At 44.2% G+C, this 24,120-nt stretch overlaps 1 protein-coding gene across 12 annotated transcripts in view; it reads left to right on the top strand.

Moving 5' to 3' along the window:
- The window catches only part of CADPS (calcium dependent secretion activator), a 203,760-nt gene that overhangs the window by 111,775 nt on the left and 67,865 nt on the right, over window positions 1-24,120 (top strand). For all 12 annotated transcript variants that reach the window (XM_054281013.1, XM_054281015.1, XM_054281020.1 and 9 more), the window contains exons 12-16: window positions 6,087-6,223; window positions 11,316-11,503; window positions 21,493-21,594; window positions 22,422-22,485; window positions 23,210-23,333. In XM_054281013.1, the coding sequence (XP_054136988.1) occupies window positions 6,087-6,223; window positions 11,316-11,503; window positions 21,493-21,594; window positions 22,422-22,485; window positions 23,210-23,333 (615 nt within the window). The remainder of the gene's footprint in view (window positions 1-6,086; window positions 6,224-11,315; window positions 11,504-21,492; window positions 21,595-22,421; window positions 22,486-23,209; window positions 23,334-24,120) is intronic.

The following is a 24,120-nucleotide window of genomic DNA, read 5'->3' on the forward strand; positions in this document are numbered from 1 at the left end:
TAAACACACCCAGTAAAAATCTTTTATTGGTGTTAAAATCTTCTGTAATATCTGGTGAGTGCCTGCTTTCCTTAGGAGGGAATAGCATCAGTGGGTCATGAGAGCTGGCAAATATGTATCCGGAGTATCTGAATGCAATTATGAGAAGGAACAGGCGGTGTCATCCCTCTTGGCCATCAACAAGACTCCTTTTTTCCTTCCTCCTCCTTTTATTTCTTTTTTCTTCTTTTTTCCTATGTGTGAGTATGTGCGTGTGTGTACAAATATCCCCCTGGGTAGCAGGCAGAATTCCTTCTCAGCAGACACTTTCTTTTTTCTTTCTTTATTTTGTTTTCTAAATGTTTGGATTTCCAAAGATAATTCTTATCAGGCTTTACTGCAACAAAAAAAACAACCCACAAAAGTTTAATATCAATGAAATACAGATTTTTGCCACTTTGAAAGAAAGAAAGAAAGAGTGAATGAATGAACGAATGAATGAACCTGGGTTTGGCAACATTACATGTATTTGCACTACAATGCATCGCTATCTTATTAGATTATTAGTTTTGTGCTTTAATTGCTTTACTTTTTTAGATAGTTAAAGATATCATGAGAACGCTGCTGTGTCTTCTGTATTGTCAACTTGCAGATGCTTCATTGCAGGAATGCAGAATTAAAATGTTAAATCAGTCTCACATAACCTGCATGAATTTAAAACTAGCCTGTAAATCTCTTTTACATTCTTAAGAAGCCTGGAACTCTAACTTATGAAATACAAATTCACAGGTTTCTGCAGCCATCCAATTCAAAATATTTTAAGTAGTTATAAAGATGCTGTGAAACAATGTTTTATATTATAAATAGCTGTTCCAAAACTGTGTTTTTAACTTGCCACACAAGGAATTATGTAAGTGCATACTACAAATTCTTATTCATCTAACTGCCAATCCTTAGACAACTTAGATTGCAATTCAGTGCCTGGTGTGTCTGGTGATTTACAGGAGCATTCATAACAATTTATTAAAATTCTAACTGAAGCAGAAAAGAATTTGTTTGCAGCAGGGATAGAGCCATAAGCCACAGGAATAAACAGCCCATTATATTTAAACCTGTCTTCTAACGTGCAATAATATGAAGGGGAGAAGAAAGAGCTCTTGGCTCTGCAGCTGAGAGGCAAATTGAGGCTCCTGCAGCAGCCACAGCTCCGCACAGGGAGCAGGTTTGGGGAGGAGATTTGGGGAGAAAGTTTGGAGAGGAGATTTGGGGAGGAGGTTTGCAGAGCCCTGAGAACACACACATCTCAGAGGTAGCAATGCACAGTGAGGAGGGGATGTGGGAAGTCACCATCCAGCACTGCCAGCAGTTCAATCCACCTGGTGTTTTAATCCAGGTACAGGGATTCAGTGTTTCTCCCTCCAGAACATCAGTATTTGCTAGTGAAGTCTCTTGCTCCACACAGGCAAACAAAATGGGGTTTTCAGGCACTTCCTTGGGTATTTCTTTAACAAGTCACAGCCCAAACGTGTCTGTGAGCAGGAGCTGCCCCTCAGGGCAGGCAGTGGGTTGCAGTGGGCACTCCATGAGCCACCTGCCGTGGTGCATTGCTGGCCAGGCTGGAAAAGTTCTCCCACTTTGCTCAGCCAGGCCAGCAAAGACTTTTCTAGAAATATCTGTAAATGAATAGCTGCCATCAATCATTGTCATTCCTTTATTTCATGTCTCCTGATGAGGTTGACTAGTGTCATTGTTTGTTACTGTCCAAACCACATCTTCATTCTTGTAATGTCAAGCAGATATGACAAGCACACATTTTCCAGATGAGTAAGATACAAAGTCACCTTTTAATTTACAGTTGTTTGGGTTTTTGTTTGTTTGGTGGATTTTTATTTTCTTGCAACAGGGAAATGTGTTGTAAAATTTACTAGATTTTCAGTTGCCTTTGGTACTAAAACAAAGTCACTCATTAATGAAAAGAAACAAACTGGAGTAAGAAATTCTTACAATAAAATGGCTACCTAAAGCCTTTTATAACAAGAATTCTTTTATGGAGCTTGTCCCCCGCTATTAACTTCACTGCTCTCAAAGCGAAATCTGCCAAAATTATTGCTGGAGCAAAAGAAATGCAGAGAGCAGGGAAATACATTTAAGAAAAAAAAAAAGAATGAGAGATTTGACTGGTTTGTCTCTTCCTTTTTAAATAACAGATAGATAAAGAGAAATACAGCCCTCAGAGAACCAAACAGTGGGACAGTCCTTTGGTTTCCTTGATTCTTGTTACTGTGAAATCTTTGTGTTCCTGACACTGGCAGATTTTTAAGATTCTGATTTCAAACACATGTAGGGAGGGTGTGTATGACAGGAATCCAGTTAATGGAGTCAGCACAAAATGCAAACTGGATAAAAATGGACAAAATAAACCCAGCAGTATTTAAAAAAGGCAGTAATGCGGGGGACCAAATGTTCTATAAAAGGCCAGAGTCTGCAGTTTTGCAGAAGAAAGGTTTGTAGAGCCTGTGCTCGCCATGTCCCTCCACTGGCAGCCTCCCTCCTGAGACCACCATCGAACACCTTTCAGCTGCAGTTGTGTGCAGCTTGTCTAAATATGTAAGATAACTTTTGTGGGCCTGCAGCAGCATTTCAGCTGGGGCCCCGAACAAAGAAACACCAGCGAGCTTGGCACGGCACCTTGGGAAGGGATTGCAAATTACTGGAGCATCATATAACTTTCTTTCTTTGGTTTCTCCTTCCTTTTTAGCTAGAATAACAGAGCAGGGTCAAAAAAGCAGCTGTATTTGACTGAAACAATTAATTTAAAGTACTTTAAAATTGGCTGTCCAGTTTGGGTGTGAATATTAGCAATTCTCATTTTGTACTCTAAAATCACATTCAAACTGTATAGACCATTTTGAAAGAAGGTGGATTAAACATAAAATTTATTTCATATGCAGATGTTGGCATTATTGTAAATTGCAGATATTTGTTTGAAGCAGAGTAATAATATATTTAGATCTGTTCTTTTTGTGTTGCCTACGAAGTTTAATGTTTTTGGTATAATTTGATTAATGAATTTCATTTTTAAAAGTGAGCCCATTGGAAAAATCAAAATGCAAAAATAATTGCAAAGTGTGTGGGATGTTTATTTAGAATAATTAAGGGAAGGTGAGTTTAGTATAGGATTGACTTCTTTAACCTGCTCCTTATTTTTAAGAATTTTGGCCCAATTAAGCATCTGGCCCAGAGCTGATGGGCCAATTAAAAGAAATACACATTTGTATTACCATTCTCCACAGACATCTCCAGTTCCCATTGTGACAGCTGTGTCCCCTGGGTGGGTGATGTGCACCCACCCAGCCCTGCATCTCTGCTGGTGCAAAATGGTTTGGCCATGCAAGAGCTGCAGTGCTGGGCTGTGCAGGGAGAGCTGCAGCTGCTCATCCTCCTTCCCATGGCAGAAATCCACATTTTAAATCACTGACTGAGCAGAAGTCATGTGCATAATGCTTTTCTGGTCACTTGAGCTCACACAGTGCCATGTCTGATGTCTCTCTCTTCATGTGGTTGTTCTGATGAGGAGAGATTTGGGGCAAATGAGCTTTCGAGCAGGCACCCAACGGAAGATGTGGCTTCAAAGTGTTTAATGAAAGTAAAATTGCCCCTGATTATGGCCAGTTGTGAAGGACATTTAATCACTGTGTCTGTTCTCACGCTTGTCAGGGAAGTGTCTGTGCCCCTGCCTTGGGCAGGGTGATTGTAAAAAGCCCAGCCAGACCCTCAGCTCTGTGGAAGCCAGCGGCGCTTCAGTCGCTTCCCACCAGCAGAAGGTCTGCTCTGTGCCCACCTTGCTCAGAGAATGTAATATGGGAAAAAGCTTATTAGTCTGGAATGAAAAATACTCATTTTAAACATGCTTTCTAGCACATATGCTCAAAAAGGTTCACCAGCTAAAGGGCTAGAGGACTCTTCCAATTTCCAGCTGATTTACTCGGCTCTCAGAGCCTCGTTGGCTGAGCAGGAGGATTGACAGTGTATCAGGGCTCCTAATTGAAAAGTAATAAAATCTCTGAGCAAAACTGGCAAATGAAGGCCTCCAGCCAATTTGTCAGCTTGCAGTCAACTCCGAGGAGCCGGGCAGAGCAGCAAGCCATTAAAAATAGTCTGATAATAGCTGCTAAAACATTTTCCGGGCACCAGGGATGGAATGAAAACAGCACAGCCGAACTCTTTGGGAGTGAATGCAATCAAATCCATCTTGGCCCAAAGGGACAGAGACAATGGGGCAGAAAGCTGTCAAAACAGACAGGAGCCAGTCTGTGCTGCAGGCCACAGGGCTGGGTGGGCTTCACATCCCGTGCCCAGGGAGGCTGCAGAGGTGCCGTGGAGGTGATGTGCTCCCCAGGGAGGTTGTTCCCATCCCCTGAGCCTGCCCTTGTGCTGCCACCTCGCTCAGCACCATCGGCAGCTGCTTCTGCCCTGGTGCTGAATGCACAGCAGGGAGAGGGAGGGGTTTGGGTCCTGCGAGAGAGGCTGGGTTAGGAGTCAGCAGGGCCCCAGCACATACAGGGGAGCAGACCCTCAAAAATTAATCCTCTGTAGGAAAAACATCAGTGTTTATTCAGTGGGGTTGTAGTGAGGAAAATTGCCAGCTACAGCTGAATTAAGTATTGCTAGCAGCTAATTGAAATGTTGCATGTTTCAATTTGTCTGATTTCTTTCCAGTGAGTGATGTTATTTATACAGTTTGTATATAGATAACGACAGACTATACAGAAAATGTAAAGATTGCTACCAATGATCATTACTATGTGAGAGCACTGACACAAATGAGGTATTTGGAAAGACATACCATCCTTCATGGCTAAATATTGAATAGAAAAACATATATCAAAGAACATTCTCACTCTCATTTAAAACTTTTTTTTTCTTTTTAATTAAGGATTTTTGGTTTTTTTTTTTCTGGTAAAGAGGGATTTTGTTTTAAAACAAATACAGTTACCATATACTCCTGCTGCGGAAAACTGCATTTTTGTGTCCTTTCAGCCACATTGTTTCAAGGCCACCCAGTTCCCCTAGGAGGCTATAAACAGGGGAAGGATTTAAATCCTATTTTCTTTGTCGAGGATTTGGCAAGAACCCATATAGTAGGAAGCTGAGCACAGACAAAACCAAGTGAAAGGTGTCCTTTAATTCCCCAGCGGCTGCTAGAACAAAACCTGCTCCCAGCGGGGTCCTGGCTGGCCGCACCCAGGCTGGCTTGGAGGCTTCATTTCAACTGCTGAATTCGGTGTAGTTTAGTTAACCATGTTGAGATTAATTAATTAGCCCCTAGGAGTTAGTGCCCATAAACGTCACCCAAAGCAGAGAAGTGTGAATACGTTGAGGCTGTTAATTCACCCAAAAATGGCAGCTTGTAATCTAGGCAGAGGAAATTCAGTCTCTCCATCGGGATGACTGGCAGCTCCGACGCTCTGTCGGGTTACTGCCTCTGTGACAACAAACTACATATCAATTTAACTTCTTAGCAATGCTTAAAAGAGCATCTTTTTATTTCAGTGAGGTAGCATTTAAAGTTGCTGTTAGGAAAAAAAAATTGCCGTGGGGAAGACAAACATTGGCATTTGGAGAAAGAACAACGTAACTGGTGTGATACCTAGAAATCCTAGTAAATGTAGAGGGAAAAAGCTGTAACTTCATTAGAATGGCAGAATCTATTACAATTAACCACAACTATCTAAATAGGAGCTAATTTACTCATGTGAGCCAAAATTCTGTTAACTCATAGCCTATTGTAAGATGCAGAGTGAATTCGTACGTTTGTGTTCTGGTTTTAAGTACAGAATAAATGCACTATAATGAGCAGTTGACAAGATGTTAATTCTAAAATCTTTTGCCTAGATACAATAATGTAGTCCATAACTGATGCAAGTTGACAATGGGAGTGAAGTGTACTGTATAGCCTGCAAAGAGAAAACTTAATGGCAATGGAGGGAAGAGGAGATACTTGGCTTTCATGCTTCATACTGTATATTTTTTTCTGTTATATTTGTCAACTAAAATGTCTTATATCTCTCTAAATGGTGTCTTTCTCTATATGTATAAATGAACAGATGCAGATAGAGCTCAAAAGCATGGCATGGATGAATTTATCTCTTCCAATCCCTGTAACTTTGACCACGCTTCACTCTTTGAGATGGTTCAGCGCCTCACTTTGGACCACAGACTTAATGATTCCTATTCTTGTCTGGCAAGTATATTCTTTGGTCTCTAGTGATATAAACATCAAGCAGCAAAGTCAAAGCTAGTGTGACTGGGGGCTAATCCCCCTGTTGCTGGAAGATTGACTTCTGTTTACACCAGGTTTGAATTTGGCCCAGAGGTATTTTCTTTTGAGAGGCTGCCTGCAGTGAACTGACTGCTGTTCTTCTCCAGTCGCACTGTCTTTATCATTTCTGTTTGCAATGTTTAAAATGTTTCTTCCTGCAAAAAGAAACTCCAGTGTGGGAATGTGAAGTAGAGAGCAGTGTTTTGCAGCCTCCTGCACTGCCTTCCAGAGTCTTCTGGATGAAAGAACAGGGAAAAGATGACTGTCTGATACCACCTCCCATGTCAATGGAGTCCCACCAGGAATGACTGTGGCCCAGCTTTGTGTCTCTTTATGAGCAGGGGTCCCAAGCAGGTAACAGATGGGACTGTGTGGATAACTGCAGTGCTGCTGCAGTCTGTCCATGCTCAATAGTTGCATGCCCATCCTGAGTACTCCCGTGAGCAGCAGTTGCAGCTCTTTGCCCACTGTAGGACAGTGGCACTGAGACGTTCCAGGACAGCTTGTAGCCTTTGGCTGGGGTGCAGTGCTTGGGGGCTCTTATGTCCTATAAGGGCTTAAATAACAAATAACCAATGAGCAATTAATTTGTAGCAGTTTCAGTGAGGAGGATGAAGAGGCTCTTAGTTTTTGAGAAAACAACAGGATGAGTCCTTTCTAGAGCATCCTGAAACAAAGGACATGTCCTGAACATGGCATGGGACAGGCTCTGACCTGCTGCCCTCCCACTGTTGCACAGGGTGGCACTGGGATGTCATGGTGGGTTCCTTCAGCAGAAAGACCATGCTGTGCCAAGAGCCTTTGCCAGCTGTGCAGTCCCTGCAGCTCCTGAGTGCCTTGCTGTTAAAAGCAGCAGCCTGGGAACACAGCTGAGCAGTTGGCAAGGAGGCTGTCAGTCTCAAATCTGCCCTCCATGTCCTCCTCCACCATGGTGCTCCTCTCCCTGCCCTGCTCCTTGTACCACAAAAAGGGCCAGTCTCCTCTGAAGGACTGAGGTCCAGTAAATGCCACTAGCAGTAATGAATTGTCACCCTCCTAAGGAGAGGCAGAGCTAGGAGGAACAGTTGTGGACATCCCCTGAGGTAAGGATGGGGCGGGGGAAGGCTGCACTTTACCTGCAGATACCCAAGTGGTACAAGTAGGCTTGGTGGGAGCATTGTCAGACCTGCAGCAGGTTCCTCACTGGTTCCATCAAGGTCCTTGCTCTGGCAGGCAGTGACTTTGGCATGCAGCTTCTGCTCCCCACGCATGGCTGACCCTAGGAAGACCATCCCCATCCATGCATGTCTGAGAGGTTGGCTTGCTGCTGGTTTGTCTCTGTGCAGTCTTGGGCCTGGTGAGAAAGCTGTGGCCGTTGAACTAAACTCATGGAGAGGTGAGAGGCCATCACTGAAAATGATTAACAATGTTTTTCTTCAAGAAACCCACCAGCCGCACTTCTGCTTGTTATGGAGATGTTTAGGCCCTTGCTAGAAGCTACCAGAGCGGTGGAGCTCCCCTCAGCACCAAGACTCATCCTCTTCAGAGTGGAGCATCACCAATTAACCATCTTCTTTCAAATCACCCATTGCAGTGTTGTAAGGAACAGAATAATGGCCTGTGTTCACCTATGCTTGGTTTCACGTGCTTCTTGACTTACTTTGCCATGTTTTTGTCCTGATGATGGTATAAAAACAGAGCGCCCTCAAAAACAGCAAAGAGCTCCCACTATTTTCGCTGTGTCTTTGGAATGTTGGTGATAGCACTGTGCTGAGTTGACTGGAGGAGCTGTGAGCCCGTGGTAAGCCTGCTCTGTCCACCATGTGCCACTGGGCGATTCTTACTCCCTACAGGACATTCCGTGCAAGGTCCCACAGAGTTTTGCCTCGTCACACCTCTTGTTGTTTTCAAATGTGGACGTGGAGGTGCCAGGGAAGACTTAACCCTGGCACAGAGGATAACTCAGCATTGCTTCCTTTCTGTGGAACCAGGTTAAACAACACTATTGTGAGCCCAGTCGCGGGCTGAGCCAGGCATCCCTAGGAAAACAAACAGCCTGGCTGACTCATCCCAGCCATGGCAGAAGTGATGTTTACTGGCAGAGAGCTCCGTGCTGGGGAGGGGGAAGAACACTTTCTGCAGTGCTTGCACAGGGGTCTTGCCCATCATCCACAAATTGCTAATACAGTCACACTCAGAGGATTTCCTGGACTTCTGAGAAGAGTATTTAGCTGTTCCAGCTTAGTATGGTCCCTACACATGCGTGGGTCTTCATTCTTTCACTTGGACGTGTGTGTTGTTTCTGAAACTGCCCTCCAACTCTTCCCAAGACTTCCCTACCCACTGCCAGCATCCAGCTCACACAGCCATCTCTCTGCTGGAGCTGTATTGCCCATGATGTGTCAGCATTACTATAACTTGTATTATGCAGCGCAGCACGTACCACAGGAAGGTCTTCAGAGTACCCACCCTGAGATGATGTGAAGGAGGCAGGTTAAGAGATCCATGAAGCGGGCCACCAAGATTAAATTCTTTTCAATTTCCTATGATAAATGTGAAAATTCAGCTACTGAAATGTGTAATTTCCCTCACAAAGTCTGGGTTTCTCCAAAGTTGCATTTGCCTCTAGACAACTGGCCTATGTGTCACCAGCCCGGACCAAGCCTTGCTTTTCCCAGCTCCAGAGCTCCCCTGGCATTCCCTGCTGGTGCCTGGGATGTGTCTCCTTAACAAAGCAGTTCAGCCTGTTGAACACAGTCAGTGGAGCTCCTTGTGCTCTGTGCCCTTTCTCCATTGTCCCCTCCAGGTGTCCTCATGTCATTGGAGACAATCTGTGAGCCACATTGAGCTGCACCTATCTGCACTGGGGACAGACACCCCATGTGTGGCAGCTGCATTTTCCAGGCTGGCTGGGTGTCAGCTTGTTGGGCCAAGCAAATCTTCATCAAGAGCCAGAATCTGCCTGAAGATGTTTGGGATCTTTTTAAATATTGCTTTTCATCAAACCTTGGGGATTTATCTAGGGCTGTGGGGAGCAGCATTTACTTGCTCCATTGGATCCCCATTCAGCAGCAAGTGTTTTATTTCCTACCTCTGCCATGCAAGTGAAGACCTCCTGGTCCTCCTGGGGCTCCGATCTGCTGCCTGTGCTCTCCTGAGGTCTGGGGCTCATCATTGAACCTCTGATCTCTGCTCATGTTTCCCCTCATGGTGCCATGGCAGCGACTATGGGTGTTTACCATCTTCCCTTCTGTTCTCCTGAGAACATCACAGACCCCAGCTCAGGGGAGCAATGTGGCATGCTCCAGATCGCTGGGTTCAGCCTCTGCTTCCTTTGCCTCAGACTCTGATACTTGACTCCAGTGAAATCAGTGCCAGCCTTCCCATCACTGTCAGTAGAGCCAAGATTTCACCCCATAGGGAGAAATGAGTTCTTTCTTTGTACTAGGTGAATATAACAATTTCAACTGCACTTCTACCCCTATATCCAAAAACAGAGCAATCATGGCATTTCCATATTTTTACCGTGCCTGATCACCAAAGACACAACGAGAGACAAGAGATGGTCTAAGGATGTAACAAACAGGCAACATAAAGAACTCCAGAATCAAGCATAATACCACCAACCAAAAAGCAGACAAAAATACCATCAAAAGTGGTGAAGGCAAATGTACCCCTCCCAAAAAATAGCCTTCCAGAGGGCTGTCCCATCTGCATTGTTCTGTGTCTTCATTTTGAAATGTGCACTTCTAGTGATCCCAGCAGTGTAGCTACTCCCTATATCTATCATTTTCCCCTCATTATTTTAATTCTTTTCTCAATCTGTTTTGGAGTTGGCCCAATAAGGATGAGCAAATCCTTCTCTATGTCTTTGAGCTCTTAATTGATATTTCTTCAACTCTTTTCAAAGCAGCTATTTTGGCATCTAGAAAAGATTTGGTGTCATCTGAGTGGTAGAAAATATATTTTAATCTTTCACAGCAGTGTTGTTTCTAAGATGTAGCATTTGGGGTAACAGATGGGGTGGCAAAGAAGTTGCCTATAGGGGCAGTGCTCTGCCTCAACTACTCTCCCGCCCGCTGCAGGAACTTTTCAATTAAACGACGAAAGATTTTGCAGCTTGATGCATTCCAGAGCTGCGTCTTAGCAATTGTTTAGCACCCAAATTTCCATGTAAATATTGACGATTTTGCAGCGTTTGAAAAGCAATCTACGAGATTATTCCTGTTCTCGTTAGCCTCTCTCCTGAAGGCAAAGGCACGCTCCACTTCGGCTGTCCCAGGACCTTCACCAGAGCCATCCCCTTGCAGGGAAGGGCGTCCTCCTTGGCAGTCTGGACATTGCACCACAAGCCTTGTGTCACCAGCCCCTCAGGGTGATACAAAGAGATGGTCTGAGCTTCCTGGGTGTGTAAAGGAATGCTGCTCTTCAGTTGAGCTCCCCTTGTTTCGGTGCCAAGGAGCTGGGCGATGTCAGAGCGTGTCGCCAGCAGCACGCAATAAGGACAATGGAAACGTCCCTGTCTGATACTGCAGAATTGCCTTTCTCCATCTGCAGGACGTTCCTACCTGCCAGATGCAAGAGAAGTCATTTTTCAGTGTAATCCTCTGTCCTCTTCCCCCAGATCAATCTTCCTGCTCCTGGCCAAATGTACAATCCCATCCCCAGAATGAGACTACTGTTTCACACTGTTTAAATAACCAAACCTTGTCATCTCTTAAAGGTGTCTTTTTCTTCCTTTGTATATTTTTGCTAGGCACTGACATGAACTGGCCTAACTTTTCAGCATTTTAAATGACATTTCCCTTTAATGGTAGCACAATATGTTTTTGTTAATAGTTGCACTGAGTATATGTTGTGCTTGAGTGATGATGTGCAGACTGTATTGTTTGAGTGACCTCTCTCCTTTTTCCTTAATGTGGCCTTAGGTTTGTATTTCTTTTTATTAGAACAGTTGACCACTACACCTCCAAGTGTGATAGCCTTTGTATTTAATAACTTATATTTAAAATCAAGTCTCTTTATTTCTAAACAGGGCTGGTTTAGTCCTGGCCAGGTCTTTGTGCTAGATGAGTATTGTGCACGTAATGGAGTGAGAGGCTGTCACAGACATCTCTGCTACCTCAGAGATTTGCTAGAGCGCGCAGAAAATGGAGCTATGATTGACCCCACCTTACTTCACTACAGCTTTGCCTTTTGTGCATCACATGTTCATGGCAACAGGTAAGGAATTCTTCTTGGCTAGCAGTGCCCTGCCAACAAGAGATGACTTTGTCAAATACAGGTTTCCTTGGATAATGCACAACAGTCCCCAGTTTGTTTTCACAGTGGATGTTTGGCAGCAGCACTTCTAGTGGCATAGTCGGTTTGTTTGTTTGTTTCATTGCTTGTTTAATGTAAGCAGTAAAAATGCACATAGAGGATCCAGAAATGAAGGTTTTTAACTTACTTGCCCAGGCACTTGCTAAGATTCAATTCTGAACAAGATGCAGTTGCAGTCCCTGTGACTGTCACGGGTTGAATAAATGGAAGTAAATGATACACTGTGCTGATTTAATTGCTGTGCGAGAGGATCTGACAAGTTGGAGCAGTGAAATTTTCAGCAGTATCAAACTTCAGTGCTCAGAAGGGCTTTAAGCCCTTGGGCACCCATGGCTCATTTAAAGACCACGTGACATCAGTTCAGAAATTGCTTAGACATAACTGGAAATTTTATCTTGCTCTGTTACAAAGCAATTTCAGTTTCAGAAGAAGACAGTTCCTTTCTCTCAAATGTGACAAACCTTTGATGGGAGGAACTGGAGCTGTGTTTTTCCCCCCTCTCCATTTATTTTGTTGACAGCTGTAGCATCTATTGCAGCTTCTTTTTCTGCTTTTTTCTGTTAATGTTTATTGTATATTTTGAGATATCACTTTGTATCTTACATATGTTGCTGAAGAAAGGATTGTTAAGAAATAATTAGGTGTTTTCATATACCTCTGGTAAATACCACCCTGAATTATGACACGCATTGCCCAGGTTTCACATTGCAAGGCTGTCGCTTGCTTTTGCAGTTACTTTCATACATCTTGTCATGGAAACCAAGTTTTGCTTCCTTAGTTTCTTTTTTAGTTCTGACTTTCCGTTGCTCATTCGTTCTTTCTTTGCCAATTGTTATGTGATTTCAGTTGTTTCCTTTCAGCCTAATTTCCTTTTGTTTTATTTTGAGGTTTTTCATGCTTTCTTCTTATTTCTTTCACTTTTGCTGCCGGCCTTGCCCCCCACATTTCAATCATTCCCCCAAGCCAACTCATGGCAGAATTACTTGGTGGGTCACAGCCAAGTGCAGACGGTGAGGGGGGCAAAGCCTCTGCTGCTGAAACGGAGACAAAAAAGGATTCCAAAAAGGAGTCCAAAAAAAAGAAGGAGCCCAAAACCCAGCCGAATCCAGAGCCGAAAAGGTAAGCGAAAGTGTGCAGTGCACAGGAGTGTGTTGCACAGGGCTTCTCAGTCACTGAGCACACTGGGCAGCTGCACCCCCCTGGCTCAGGGAGATCTGACTCCAGCATTTGGGTCTCATGCTCTCCTGGGAGCTGGATGGCATTTGGGCACCCAAGTCCCACAGGGGATCAGAGACTGAGGTTTTTAGGTGTGTGTTTAGAAGATGTCTCACATGGTGTTTAGGGGATGGGAGCAGGCAGTGAAAGTGGCTGCCCCATTGCCCTTTGTCCTAGGCAGGACTCAGCAGACAGCTGGTTTGGGAACAGGACTTGGCTCAAAGCCCATCTGGCCCATAACAGAGAGGAGGTGGGATGCTCATCACAGCTACCTCATGTACCGCTGCACAGGGTCCAGCACAACCAGGGCTGAAGCTTTCTCTTCATCAGGGTTGGTGGCAGGAGGTATCTGATGGTATGGACCAAGGTGACAACCTCCCATCCCCTCTCCATGGGGCTGGAGAGTTTTGGGCTCAGGAAAATGTCATGCTCTCAAGCCAGTCCCATGCTGTTCAGCTGTCCGGGGCTGTGTGTAGCTGCTGCACTGTATGAGGACCTGTTGGGCACTGTCAGAGGGACAATTTGGCCACAGATGGGCTATTCCAGTCACTCATTTAAAATATTCCAAGAAAGGAATGAGGTGTCTTGCTGTGACTTAGTTGTCTTTAGCTGACAGTTGACTTCGCATCCGAAAGCTGAAGGTTCATGTTCCTTCTTGGTCTGTGCCGTCTCTCTGTTGCCTGGGGATTGCGGGAGGCTCTGTGTGGGAGCTGCAAGGCTGCAGCATTGCGCGTTCCCACCAAGGGCAGGCTCTGCTTAACACCCAGCAGTTTGCTATGGAGTCTGCGGGGTGCAGCGTCTGGCTTTTGCTACCAGAAGGTCACAGAAAGGGACCACAGGAGGTCTCGGAGGAAAACGCAACTGCTTATCTCTGTGTCTACTCTAAGCAATCTGAATATCTGAGTGGAAGAGTCACGATTTCTTTTCAGAGAGCTGTTGAGGCCACATGCATCGTGCATTTGCGAGCTGGCTGGCAGAGAGCGTTGGAAAGCCAGTATTTACCCATGCAGTCCTTACTGGCAGTTGTGATGTGTGTAAAGCCGTGCTTGCTTTAGCTCTGTCCCTCCCTCCCACCTGCTGTGTCCATACATTGCTCATTGCCTTATGACTGGCCCCGCTCTCCCCAGGAAACTTACAGCTCATGGCAGAGCTGAAACTTTCCATGTAAAAGTTGTCAAGGTGGTAGATCTGCCCCAGGACCCAGCACAGCACCCAAGAGAACATCTTGGAGTGGCCATGTATTGCATTGTTGTTGGGATGCACAGTGGTCTGGGAAAGACTGGGTTACAAGACATCTTTGTGTTTAAAAAAGGCTTCTTTTTCCATCAAATCTGAAAAAGTGTTGATTTTCTTCATAAAGAAGAGTTCCTTCACTTTTAGACAGTAAACACCTCTGAATGGGTGGTTTAGCTTTCCCCAGGATGAAGTTGGCTGTCAGACAGAATATGCCACCCAGTAATGAAGGTCGAGCAGGGAGATAATTTCATGTGGCTATCAATCTCCTGTATTAGCAGCAGACAGTGATGGAGCTGAGGTGGGCTGTCTGTTTGTATCGTGTTTGCATAAGGTCAGGCAGCGAGACAACAGTCGCTCGCAGTCAGCGGGAAGTGCAGGCAGGCTGTGGATGCTGAGGACAGCCTGAAGGTCAAGGCTGACAGGATGACAGGTGTCAGTGTGGGGATGATGCCTCCTCGCCCGGCCGGCCGCCGCCTCGGCAGCGCGGCCGCGCGCAGCCAGGACGGGAGCAGGAAGGCTGCTGCTGGAAATGCAGCCCCAGCTTGGGGCTGGCCCTGCGGCTGCAGCAGGTGAAGTGGTCAAAATGGGGTTTTGTGAACAGTTTGGAGCCCTGTTGGCTTACATGTCAGAGTTTGGTCTCCCCTCCTTTGGGCTCATGTATCTTATTCAGACCTCTGACATGATCTCTCCATACCAAGGCTGTAAGTCACTGCTATTTGCATGACAGCTCACATAATTTTTCTTTTAATGTCTTCTTTTTCACAAGTAGAAATGGAGTTAAATGTAAATTACTTGCCCTAAGTTTCACCTCCTGAGACACCTGACTATGGAAGTGCTGGGTATGAGGAAAGCAGGGACCAGCAAGAGCAATATCCACATGGTTTACTGTCCTCAGGCACTTGCTCTTTGCTGAGACTGAGAAACTCAATGGTTTTTAATTGTTGTGGTCACTCATTAGTTGATAATGGAGTCTTGCCCACTTGGTATCACAGGATGCCTTTTGCAAAGACATATCATTATGAAAAAAACATTGTTTCTGATGTATTTACACAAGTGACAGGTAGTAAAGACACAGAATTATCCAGACTTCCAACAACACATGTCATATGTTTATTGATGTATCTTTGGTACCACCACTATCTTGCTTTCCTTTATCAATAGTCCTCCAGAGAACTAGCAAAGACAAGAGCAGGAATGGTTTTGAAAAGACATTGTGATTTGGAATAAAATTGTGAAATGGTTTACATGGCCACCAAGATCCTTCCCTGCCTTCTCTCTCCTTGTTTTCACGGTTCTCATGTCAGAGGGCTGTGGCAGTACTGCCAGTGTTGTTTGACACACAGAGAAGTGATGTGTTAGAGGAACCTCACTTCTTCCCTGTCTGCACATGAGAGAAGTATTGTGGAATAAAAATTTGAGCTCAGCTCTTCCAGGTCCAAAGTTAGTGCCTAAATCTTGAGCAATAGCTCCTGTCCCTTGCAAAGAAGTGGCTTTCAGAAATGGTCTTGTGCTTTTTTTTTTTTAATTTAAGCATAGAATAGCATTATTTATAAATGTTAAAGTTAGCACCATGAAAAACTCTTTTTGTGCTTGTTAATCCTAAACTTTTAAAAATCAGACTTAAATATTGATCATTTGCATGCTAAATATTATCAGACTGAGCTTATCAAAATCAAGTGCTGGACTGAATTCTCTCCAGTCTAATAACAACCAAGTACCATAATCTTCTGCAAGTTATTCAATGACTGTTTACCTAGGGTTCAAGCAGCTACAAGTCTCCTTGTTAATTAATTTGGTATATTAGTGATTTCCCTTTCTTGTGTAAACTGTATTTTACGGCCTCAAATTTGTTTTCAAGAAAAAACAATTTTGATAACTAATGTTCCCATTAGCTTTCATTACTGTTTTTACAACTGTAAACCCAGCAGAAATATGCTGTTGTCATAAACCTTCAGGAATTGAAAACTATGTGACATACCTGCAATTTTTTCCATTGTATTGTAATTTACATATCTGGTCTGTTTCACATAAAGATTTCCACGCAGCTAGTTGAAACAACAGAAATGCGGGATTATTTCTGTCCCTTAAGCAGTAAGTACGCTTTATCACGATATCTTCGTGTGCTCTGTGTTGGGTTTCTCGTTCAGGTGCCCTGCCCTGGCTGCAGTAAGGCAGGTTCAGGCTGGCGGGGTGTGATGCCCTGCCCTGTTGTGAGGCACCAGCTCCGTGTCCCATCCAGCGCCGCAGTGACACAGCAGGTGCTCCCTGTGCTGCCTGTCGGATGGGATGCTCTGCCTGTGCTGAAGGCTGGCTTGGCAGCCCCCAGCAGGTCACCAGCTCCGCGCAGGAGGCTGACACGATCCATCACAATGGGTGTGGGATGGCAGGGCTCAGAAACCACCCGGCGCAGTGTGTCAGGGGTGCGGATGGCACATGAGAACCGATGAGCTGTGACTTGGCTCGGCGCTGCGGCGTGGAGGAGAGCCCGAGCGAAGGGAAGGCAGGAGTTGGGAGATTAAAGGGTCCCCATGCTCAGCAGCACCTCACGGGCAGCTGGGGCAGCACCCAGGAGCACTGGGGTGAACAAAGGGCTTCTCACCGACCTTTCCTTCACCTTTGTGAGTCCCCAGAAGAAAGGGGAGATGGGGAATATCCATGTTTGCTGAACACACTTTTTTCCTAGGGATGTAGGCAGGTGGGCTCTTGCAGGTCTGGTCTGCTGGGGGAGATGTGAGAGGCAGCCGTGATCCTGCCCACATCCCCAGAGCCCGTCCTCGTGCAACCGGTGGGACTGAGCAGGCAACTCCTCCCGCGAGGATGCTGCGAAAGCCTCTCCTGACACATGCCGTCCAAGGCACTAATCATCGATGTTTACTGTATAGCTCATATGTGCTGCACCTGGCAACCAGCAAGGGAGCTGAAGGCAGCACGTGTTTTATATTTGAGTTGTTACTTAAAAAATCAAATTATTTGCATCAGTTTTTGACATTGTTTTTTTTCCCTTGGCTCTGCATGCCAGGGCTCACAGTGCGTGCAAAGATCTGTTTGCTACGTGTAAGCAATATTTTCCCCAGTTTAAAAAAAAAAAAAAAGTGTAGACAAGTTAAACATAAAAGGTGTAAAAGATGATATGTCTTTTCATTTAGAAGCCGACGTGGTATTTCATGGAGGCTTATGTCAAAGAGATTAACGCGCTGGAGCTATACTGTATATTTATAATTGCATACAAATGCATGCTATTGCTTCATATATTAGTCTTTGTTAAAAAATCATTTTGATATATTTGTTTTAGCAGCATAACTAGCCCTGGGGGCACCGGGTATAATTAGAAAAGGGCATGGGGGGAGGCGGGACTTGTAGAATAAAGCAGTGGCCTTAGGATCACAGGTCCTAATTATAATTTATAATTAACCCCGGAATTTGCACAAACCATCTAAGCTAAACAAGGACTATCATTTTTGCTGTTTAAATTGCAACCCTTTTTTTTTAATTTCACCACCTGCTTTGTTGATGTTGTTGTTTTTGTGGTTTAAAACTTAAAAACATGGGGGGATTAGGAAAGTGGCATTTAAAACTTTTCATATGAAATATTTACTGTGGGAATTTACTAGTTTAGAGCCAACACAGTGAATCTGCAGCAGAAGGAGTGATCTGAAACTTGTTTACTTATAATTAAAAATCTCGTTAGTTATTTTTCTTGCCTTTTTTGCCCTTCTGCTTCCCTCTCTGCCCACAGCTTCTGCCGTACACCTCAAGTACCCGTGAGCAGTAGCTATAGAGAATTGGATGGAATTGTCTCCACACAGATGGAGACAGTAATGTTGTTTGTCCAGCTGAATTCACAGACCCAAACCCATTTTGTCCCTCGTGCATTTGTATATATCATGTACATCCAAAACTTCTGTTCCACCCTTTTGCTCTCCTCTCACTTCTCATCACTGCTTCAGTGCAATAGTGATGTGGTTGTGGATTGTGTGTGAGAGCATCAGTTCCTGCAGCTCTAGAGAGATGCTGCTCGCTGGTGGAGTTGATGCTTCTGTACATGAGATTTAGATCAAATAGCTAGTATCAAAGTTGAGCTAGAGACCTTTACTGAAAACAAAATTGCCAATAAGCATCAGAATGAGCTGTGCAGCTTGAGCTTCTCCTGGGAATTTTTTCAGCCCCATCAGCCATGTACCGAAATTGTCTAGAGCACAGAAGTGAATCTTAAATTACAGTGATGCTAAGCTATATACCCTTTGTGTTCTTGCAAAAGGGAAAATAAATATGTTCCCTCAGAAAGATTATATTTTCAAAGTATATTTGACTTGAATATTTAATTAGGTTTCAAAATTATCGAGCTAATAAATTAAGTGGAAGGCTTTGGGTAGTGTTTTTCCAGTTCTATCTATATCCTGCATTTGTCACTAATTAATGAGTTTCTAATGCTTCAGCTTCTGGGAAGATGAGCAACAAAGATTAACATAACTAGTAAATCCAAAGATGTGCAACTGGGTTATAGTATTTGAAATTTGACAAAAACATCGGAAGTATTATTATTTGTGACATGGCTCAAGATGGGGGATTGTGAGGAAAGCAAAGATGACAGAACTGGTGCTAACCACTGTGACAACAACTTGAAAAGCAGCCGACATGACATCTTTCCTATCATGCTGCCGAAAATGTCAACTTTGTGAAGGACAGTGAGAAAATGGTTTGCCGAAAATCTGAAAGGTAGATTCAAGAGATGCTCATCATGTCAGATGCAATATAGTCCACAGCTGGGTGAGAAAGGGAGTCCTTGCCATGGTGATGGCTTTCACTTGGCAGGCCCTTCCAGACATCCACACAGCTCCAAAAATGGCTACAGCTGACCTGTAGATTGTCTCAAGTTTGCATGAGATGTGAGGGTGGCTTGTGCTTACACCCAGATGGAGGGACTGGTGGCCAGAGCCACTGGGTTTGTGTCCTCCTGGCTCACAGGAAAGGGGAAGCCCAAGGGATTAAGCTTTCATTGTGTGTGTGTGTGTGACTTAGGGGTTTGGTTGGCATCCCTTCGGATGTTGTGACTGGGGCAAAAGCCACATTGGCCAGAGGTTTTCTCTCCAGAGCCCACCCTTTGTCTTTGTGTGGGTCAGTGATGCTTCCAGAGCTGCCCCTGCCCGGCAGGACACACCTGGTGCCGTCAGCTCAGCCTGGGCTGGGTGTCCACCATGAGATGTTACATGGTGAGTGCTCTGAGTGCCGTGAGAGGCTGAGATTCATGTGAGAGGGCTGCGACCCAGCCCGAGCTGTCAGATCCTGCCATTAAATCTCACCAGTTGAGGTTATTGACCTAGCAAAGGGTGACACAATTTTCAGACCATTTCCAGTCCCACGGCAAATCACTGCCAGGGCAGGCAGCTTTTACTGCCTCGTTTGTCAGTGCTGATACAATTAACCCAGTGACACTCTGAGCTGTTGTGGGTACAGGGCAAGGACCAAATGCCAAAAGTCAAATGAGGGCTTCAACCCTGCACCTTAATATATGGCGTTTGTTGTGGTCTGCCTTGAATTATCTCTCTCTGCCTGGGAGCAAACCAGGCACTGTGAGGTGCACAGCATCACAAAAGGCATGGACATCTCTATCTGAATATTAAATATTTTATGGAACTTTGGAATAAATTATATTAAGCATGTTAAGACATTAATTTTTGTTCAATATCTAATTTGGGTTTTTTTGTGGCTTGCTCATTTTTTCAAAATAACTGGTACTAATTAGTTACTAATGAGACCAGATCCATACTTCCAAAATTGTTTATGAAATGTGTTCCCCAACTGAGACATTTTATCCAAGTTTCAGCCTAAATCTTTTTTTCCTGTTTTTTTCCTTAATACACAACTGAATTTGGCAAATAATCAAAGAAAGATTCTGATTAAATGCTGTTTAACTTTAAATACATGCCCTGGTATTCAAGTATTTTTCTGTGTCCATGCTGCAAGTTTTATTTAATGTATATTTAGCTTTAAAATTTTGCAGTAAATATCATCTACGGTTTGCAAGTTCCTCTTCCCAAATGTTTTAATGGTTTATTCACCTGTGTTGGAATATCAGAGTTCATATTTATGATATTAAGAGCTTAGTAAATGTAGGGTCGAGGAGAAGTGATTGCACAGATTTTATAGATTTTAGTTTTTTTATAGATTTTTTTTTCTTTTTAAGTTTAGGGCCTTTGATTTTTTAAGAGGAAAATAAAGCCAACCAATTAACCCCTGACAGGAGGTTCATTAGAAGCTTTGTAATCCCTTGCCAAGTCTTTTGTAAAGCCAAACCAGTCTAGTACTGCGGATTTATGCAGCTTAAGCTGAACACTGGGGGAGGCCTTTAAGTAAGAACATTTGTTCAATTTTAAGATGTCTTACATTACCTCAAGATTGCCTGTGCCAGCAGAGTTGCCCAGGAGCACACAAATGCTGGGACTTTGCTCTGCAGTGATGGAAGCAGAGCCAATGACTGTGTGCCTGGCCGATGCCTTTGGTGGATGGGTGGATCAGACTCGCTCCCTCCTCCTGCCTGGGATGCTCTGCACGGCGGGTTTTGCCATGTGGGTGTGGGGGAGAAGGAGGGGATTGGGTGTGTTGGCACCAGCAGAGGTGCAGGACAGAATGGCACAGGGATCAGGGCATTATCCAGCCCCCAGGAAGAGCCTCAGCAGGGATTGTCTGCGCACTGTGCTCCGTGAAAAATGAGAAATGCCCCGAGGCAGCGGGACCTGGGTGTCTCACAACACACTCCTGTGCACTCCTCAAATAGAGGGGCATCAAGTAGTCTGAGAAAATTTGAGATAAATTGCATAATGTGTTCGTTTTTATAAATTAAAATTAAACTACTGAAGAGGCATTGCATTTCCAATGCAAAATGCATGTCACTCTTCAGGCACTTTTCAGCAGAATATATTGAAGATGGTTCACTTCAAGAAACCTCTATAATGGGGTGATTCAGCAGCTAGGAAAGAGTGCAGAATTTTATATTCTGTTTATATCCGTGTCATTGATATTCTTTTATACTGTGAATTGTGTTAAATTAGCAGCTGAATTTTTCTGAAGAAATTCAGACCCTGTTTTGCCAGCAACTGGCTCAATCCTGACATGACAGCTGGCACTGCACTCCCTGCATATACCTGTATTTTAAGGGAAATCTGCTTTTCCCAACTTCTTTAATAATAAAAATAAGGGGGTGGGGGGGGGGGGGGGTATCCACATCTAGGTTATCACTGTGAGAGAAGATACTTGTCTACTTGTTTATTTTTGATACTTTGGCAGCGGTGCTGCTGCAGCCACCCCTCTGTCGGCATGGCACATCCTCTGCCCTGGGTCTCACAGTTGCTGAGGGTCCTTTTGGAAAGGACAGTGTGCTGTGGGATGAGGTCCCAGGGTGCTGAGGTGGAGTCTGAGTCATTGTGGCGTTTCTCCTGCAGGCCTGATGGGATAGGAACGGTGACCGTGGACGAGAAAGAGCGTTTCGAAGAGATCAAGGAGCGGCTCCGGGTGCTGCTGGAGAATCAGATCACACATTTCAGGTAAAGGCACAGAGCCCAGGCTGAATGCGAGAAGAATGATTTCCTCACAGCTCCCTCCTATAAGCAGCAAAGCCAAAAGGCAGGTTTTGAATGCACACAGGAATTTTGCATAAGTGACACAGACCTACACAGGGCAGTGAAGCATGTTTATAGCTGCCGTGTGATTTTAAATATATATCCTTTAAAGGATATCTCAAACCATCTTGCTCCCATAGGCATGGTAAAGCTGTGGATTTTGTCTAAAATATAACAACAAAAAATTTCTTATCCTTATCCTCTTAGTTCTCTGTTCCTCTCTGCTCAGTTATAACCCATTTACCTTCTCCCTAGAGTTGACAGGCAGGGCTTTCTGCAGGGATGTCGCAGTATGGAAAGATACCCCCCAAAAAAAGGGATGAATGGCCCCCAGCACACTGGTGAGGTCAGGCAGGCTATGCACATTCACACAGATGGGTGATGGGCATTACCTACACCCTGGGTGCATTGTCAGGTCTCTAGCTGGAAATAAATGTCCCTTCCATGGGTCTTTTTTTCCCCCATTTTTAGAAGAAGATGGTATTATCTCTCCAAGGAGATCTAAAAACTCTCCAGGTAACACCCAGATTTAAGAAACTGCTAAAACTCTCAGCTTATTACTAACCCATATTCTCTTTTGCTGCCTTAGTCTACACCTACAAAGCCTTTCAGAAAGTTACCCTATAGAAAGACTGCTCATTCCAGGCAGAGACTAGAGAATTGCTTGGACAGACTTAGGAAAGCATCCTTATGGCTCAGGAAAGGTTTTCATGTGCACTTGGTGTAATGCTAAGATGATGTGCTTTTTTTAGGTACTGCTTCCCATTTGGCCGTCCAGAGGGTGCACTGAAAGCCACTCTGTCACTGCTGGAAAGGGTAAGCACAGAAACAGCAGAGAGTAATTAAAATGACCTGTTCTCATATATCCTTCCATCTCAAAAAGCTTGAGGAGCTGTTGGCTTTGCATAAGACATGTAATTAATGATATTCTATGCTGAAATTTGGGGCTTAGGTGAGCTTGGTATCTCCTGCCTCAGCTAAAAGGCAGGTGTGTAGCCTGACCACTAAGGGCACAATATTCTGTGTCTGTGTTGTCAGGTAAGGGTGAGGGGTCTGCCTGGCAAAGGTCCACATCACAGACCCTTGGCAGCAATTCCTGGCTGCTGCCTGGTGAAATTCCCATCTTGAGGCAGACTTGTTCCCTCTGGATGCATAAAACCTGCTCACCGTGATCCTCCTCCCCATCCCCACTCCAACATCCTTCCCACCTCTGCTAACCTACAGTGTGGCCAAGTCCAGACCCAAACCCAAGTCAGTCAGTAGAGCCTGAAAAGGGCAAAACATTGCTTGGCACTGGGCAAGTTGTGACAGATTTTAATGTCATACCCTAAAAAATCATCACAGACTTCAGGGTGTAAATGCAGAAGGGGAATAATACAGTCCCACATCTTAGGCTGGCCAAGGTGACCTTGCAGTGAGTCCTGTGATTGTACACATGCCCTGAGAGCCACGCAGCACTAGCATAGGAATGGCTGTTTGTGCTGGGCTTGGAGAAAAACAGTTCTGTGTGCCACAACAAATCAGATTTTCTTGTGTCAAGGTTCTGATGAAAGACATAGTTACTCCGGTCCCTCAAGAGGAGGTAAAAACAGTCATCCGTAAATGCTTGGAGCAAGCAGCTCTAGTCAATTATACTCGACTATCAGAGTATGCCAAAATTGAAGGTAAGGCTCTTTCTTTCTGAAATTAAAATTTTTCTTATGTTTCTAGGTGGCAACTTAGGTGCCTGGGAGCTCTTTAAAAAAAGCTCATTTGCTATTTACTCTCTTGTCGGTAAAGCTGTTGTGATTCAGAATCTTTTCTGTGGTGTTGGCTTCGGAAGCAGTTAAGAATGGAAGCTATGCAAATCATTTCTTTTTCTGGAAAGGAGAGAGGAAACAGTTAAAAAGAGCTGTAGCTTTTTTTCCCTTTGATCGTTGGTGCATTTGGCCAGTGGTGTAGTATTCAGACTCACGTCGTGGTTTTAAAAAACAAATTGAAAAATACTTGGGATGTCATCTTTACAGCTGAAGGTATACTGCAGCTAATTGCTTGTGACACTTCAGGAGACAAATGAAAAATAGAAAGCTGAAAAACTGTTTAATCTATGTTTAATCATTTGTAGCCAATTTAAAATGTCTTTTTTTCTGGGTGTGTTTCATTGTGTTTGCAGTTTGCATTGCAGTCATTGATCAGTGATCCCATACTTGCATCGGATTTCTTTCTTGTCACTCTGAATCTGGCAAAGCTGATATTTTTGACCTTTTAAGTTATGGGAGAATAATAACCAGTGACCAGAGACACATGTAGCCATCAAAAAGACATTTTAAAGTTTGCTGGAGGATATGTGTTACTGAAAGTCTATGATTCAGTCGTTCTTTATATGTTATCAGTTTATGTTGGTACTTTGTTGGCTGCTCTTCCCAACTTCAAACTCCCACCCAACTTTTTCCAAGTTCCCAATTACTTAAA

The sequence above is a fragment of the Melozone crissalis genome, unplaced genomic scaffold (assembly GCF_028551555.1).
Source record: "Melozone crissalis strain CALT ecotype California unplaced genomic scaffold, PUWL_Pcris_2 ptg000029l_1, whole genome shotgun sequence".
In the NCBI taxonomy this organism is placed as follows: domain Eukaryota; kingdom Metazoa; phylum Chordata; class Aves; order Passeriformes; family Passerellidae; genus Melozone; species Melozone crissalis.